The sequence below is a fragment of the Poecilia reticulata genome, linkage group LG15, assembly GCF_000633615.1.
Source record: "Poecilia reticulata strain Guanapo linkage group LG15, Guppy_female_1.0+MT, whole genome shotgun sequence".
NCBI classification, from domain to species: domain Eukaryota; kingdom Metazoa; phylum Chordata; class Actinopteri; order Cyprinodontiformes; family Poeciliidae; genus Poecilia; species Poecilia reticulata.
Window position 1 is genome coordinate 7,384,676 of NC_024345.1, and position 4,420 is coordinate 7,389,095.

Genomic DNA, 4,420 nt, shown 5'->3' on the forward strand with positions numbered 1-4,420 from the left:
ATAAACACTCCAGCTCTGCATGTCTGCTTTGTCCTGAGCATGGTTCTGCTCTACATCTGTGTGAAGTTGTGTTTTCTGTCTATATCAGATATTTCCTTCAAAAAGGAAATATTTTCATTTCCATTTTTTATTTATTATTTTTATTGTAACAATTTTAAAAAATGCAAATTTTAAATAACAATCTGCATATTGTGTTATTTTTTTAGCTTTCTTAGAACAATCAATTAGTTGTTGGAATAATCAATAGATTAACAGATAAGTAAAATAATTGTTAATTGTATCTGTATCTGGAACATTTAAGCATGACCAAAAAAACAAAGACAGAAGGAATAAAGAGGATAATCTTTTTTTCATTGTATATCTTTAGCCACCAGAAAAGTACAGAAGTAATAAATATTACAAAGTACATTTATTCAATACAAAGAGAATAAAAACTTGTCCCCTATTTTTTAATACCAAGCAATAAAATAAAACTGCAAGTGCAACAGTGAATGTAATGCAAATCTGCAAGAAAAGATGGCCATTAAATGAATGCTGATTTATCTGCTTCCCCTGGTTCGCCTCCTAGAAGACAGCTTGAAGATGGCCGCGCACACACACAAATCCCCCCTTTGATTTCAAAAACTCAGTTGCTCAGTGGCCCAAAAGCATGGTAACAGAAAAGAACTACACCAGCACCTACCATTTTGAGAGCAAAAGCATCCATCATAGAGGAAGCTGTGTTTGTACATGTATGTCTGTGAGTCATTGATTGCAGCGAGAGAATCCCACCGTAGCACTAATCAATAGCATGGGTGCTCACATAACTTTAGTCAAGGACAGAGGTGGTAAAACAGAAAGAGAGGAATCAGTATCAATCAACAAATTGATCTTCTCCTTAAGTAACTCTGATATGAATGATGGCAACTTCAATTTAGGATGACTCTGGAAAAAAATGCAGCGTTTAAATACCATAGCTATGTAAATTTGAAGTTACAGATAAACAACACCACTCAGTATACATGGAGCATCAATGCGTCCTCCTCCTTCTAAACTCAGAGTTCATTTTTAATCACTCAGCTTGGTGTAAACAATATGGATGAGATGAAGCTCATATTCAGGAAGCTTCACATAATTTAGTGCAATCAAGTGTAATACCACAAATGCTCCATATTATCCATTTAACAGTCATTTTGGCTTGTGATGCAGCTGAAAAAACACAACATATCCATTCAAGACCATAGATATTGATAATTGATCCAAAATCTCTACAACTCCAGCTGAAAAATAAATCACTGTTTAGCAATATAGCCTATAAGAGTTTAAAAAACAGTTTCCAAGAAAAACAAATACACACTGACTTATAACCAAACAGATTGAGTGCCAAATTTTTGCAACAATGCTTTACTTCACAAACCTATACAAGAGATTTCTTTATAATGGAAAAAAAAATCAAAAGTATTCAATCAAACAACCGCCATATGAGTAAGACACTTTAAGAGTCACAAAGTATAGAAAAAACTTACGTGTTTTACGTTGGCTTTGTGTATGCATGGTCAGCGTGGTAGAGACCTCCTCTGTAGTAGTATGTTCCGTAGTCCACATTTGTGTAGAGTCACGAAGAACTGTCGGATTCGCAGGAGATGAGCTAGTAGTCGCCGCTCCAATTACAAAGGTTGTCCGCGGTGCTGCAGTGGTTGTAGTAAAGATTGAAGGTATACGTCCGTTACGATTTCCAGGGTTCCGAGGAGTCACCTGACTTCCAGAGGCTGCCCCCCCCCTGGGGTTTATAGTTGTGGTCGAAGCAACAGTGCGAGTTCTGCCTTTTGCCACAGTTACGGTTCTAGGTGTGGGGTTTCCACCGTTGACTGTGGAAGTAGTTGTAGTGGTGGTAGTATCAGGACCTTTAGGAATCCCGCTTGGCTTGGAGAGAAAGATGGGATCTTGGCCTATTCGATTAGCATCCACCAGGTCAGTTGGCACATAATCCCGCACTGTACCCACAACAATCCACTTCAGGAGCATTAGGCTCAATCCAAGGCCAATGAAACCAATAAGTAAAGGGACCACGCACAGCCATGTTTGCTGGCGAGGCCACACAGCACACCGAAAAGGACCCTGATCCTGAGCCTGGACTTCTCCACGGCCCCTGGTAGCTCCCGAACCTTCTGGTTCCTCCACGATCACTGCCCCAGATACAGCAGCTCCGGAGCTCTCACTCATCCTGCCTTCCCGTCCTTTATGGCTCATCAAGGGTTAACCCTGCAATAGGTATTGATAGCACATTGCAAAAAGGTTCTTGACAATGCCGGACTTTGAAAAGATGATAGGAATGTAGAGGCGGACAAAGGAGTTCCCAAAGCACTCTCAGTAGCAACTATATGAGTATGTATCCCGAAGGTATGAAGAAAGGCAGGGGTAAAGAAGATACATGCAGTCATGCAGTCACAAAAGCACAAGTACCCACACTCACACTCAGAGACATCCAGTTAGATACAGGAGAGGTTGTGTAAAAGTCAATCCACCAAATTAGTTTAGGTTTATTTTTGGCCAACTCTCGATTGTCAACAGGAAACTTCAAAAATGTTCACTGTGAAAGCAAGCAAGAGAAGAGGAAAAAAAGAGATGCCTTTAGCAGGAAAGTGTGTGGGATGAAGCGTCTTCACATCTGTTAGAAATCAGTGCCATCAATGTTTGGATGCCAGTGCAGCAGAAATCCACAGCTTGGATGTGATGTGAACATGTAGCAATCCGTGTACAAATCCACAATGGGACAGGGAAACTTGAAGGGTGGGTCCAGCCTCTTTCCTAGTCTTCAGAGCTCTGAAAGAATGTCCTAATGCTGGGTCTGACACAACACCTTTAGTCAAGTCACCCTTTTCTTCGAAATCTATTCCTGTTGTCGCTGGAAGGGAGACCAGAAAAGATCAATTAGAAGTCAACTTAACACTCTCTGACGATTATTTAACACCTCTAGCCACTGGTAGACTTTCTGCAAGTGTCTTCCTTGTATCCCTTTATGTATTTGTATGATCTAAACCCACTTTGCCATGAAATCCAAAATCCAGTTATTTGCCCAGAAGTGTTGAAAAAGAGATATCAAGAAAGGACAAGAGGGTGAGGTAGGAAAAAAAAGGGGTGTTGTCGCGTGGTAGGATGGATAAATCTGCAACGAATGATCCTGCTCGCTCTCTGGCCGGCTGTGGATCAGATTTCCCCCAAGCCGTCTGCTCAGCTCTCTTGCCGTCTCAGGGTACCGTTTGTTAATGCCGCAGCAAAGCCCTCAGGAAGCTTCCTCTCACGTATTTGCAAAGAACATTCCGCCACAGTGGGGATAAATTGTGAGAGGAGGTGTTGATGAGGAACCAGGCAGTTGATAGGAAAAAAAATTAAGGAAAGATCAGAAGAAAAGTAAGACCATCAGGAGAGGATAGTGTTGGAAAAAAAAATTCCAAAGAGTGCTGGTTGTTTTTGTCCCTTTTAGTTCCTGATTGCCTGCACGCTTTTCAGTCCGCCAGTTGGTCTGGTAGCTGAGCTCCTCTGCCCGTCCTTCAGTCCTGGAAGCTTTTTAAAAAAATTTTTTTAGAGATGATTAAAGATGTGCATCCCACTCCGGAGTGAAGACTTGCAACCACAGAGGCACGCACTTCCCCAATCAACCAACCAGCCAACCCTCTACCCCTTTTGGAGTTTGCTGCATCCAACAATGCAGCCGTCTTTACCTGTAGCAATGGTGATGCAGACGCGCACACAGCTGCCTCCTGAGCTGCTGCCACCGAGACAGGGAGCGAATGAGAAAGGTGGGGAGGAGGGGAAAAAAAATCCAACAGAGCGGAGTGCACACTGGTAGAGCAAGGGAAGGGAGAGAAGGAGGGAGGGAGGGGAGAAAGAGGCTGCACCTGCTTAGATGCACCAGCTCTGGGAAGAGTGCCCACCTCCGTTAGCGGGGAGGGGAGAGAATAAAAACGCAGTGTGCATACAGAAATGCAGAAAAAGCAGAGTAGAGGTGTGTGTACAGATAAAGATAATTAGGGAAGGGAAAGGAAAGAGGGACGGAGAGCTCTGCATCGGCACTAGCCAGATCCAGGCAAGAAGTCCCAGACAGAGGCGAGCAGAGGCGCTAAGCTGGAAGCCATCAGTCAGACGCTCAGCTCCACCCACTGAAGAGCTTTAGAAGAGAGAGAGGGGAGGGGAGGAAAGAAGAGGTAGATTCTTAAGCTAAAGATCTGGGTGAATTCCAATACCTTGACTGATATTTATTTGACTAAGCCTAGACTTGCTCAGAATGGACTTTTAATAAATGACAAAACAGTAGCTGGAGTTGTATAATGACTGTAAAGAGGTGCGACAGTACAACAGCATCATATTACCCCATAATTTGCTGTGTAATAGATTACATAGCATTCTTTTAAAGATATTAAACACACACGCACATGCAAAT

The 4,420-nt window shown here is 42.5% G+C and overlaps 1 protein-coding gene across 2 annotated transcripts in view; it reads right to left on the reverse strand.

The window, feature by feature from the left end:
• nrg3a (neuregulin 3a) overlaps positions 1–4,047 on the reverse strand; it is a 557,399-nt gene extending 553,352 nt beyond the window's left edge. The window contains exon 1 of one of the 2 annotated variants that reach the window (XM_008429014.2): positions 1,506–4,047. In XM_008429014.2, coding sequence (XP_008427236.1) covers positions 1,506–2,229 — 724 coding nt within the window. In that variant the 5' untranslated portion in view covers positions 2,230–4,047. The remainder of the gene's footprint in view (positions 1–1,505) is intronic. The other variant, XM_008429015.2, reaches the window with a different exon arrangement.
• Between the last annotated feature and the right edge of the window lie 373 nt (positions 4,048–4,420).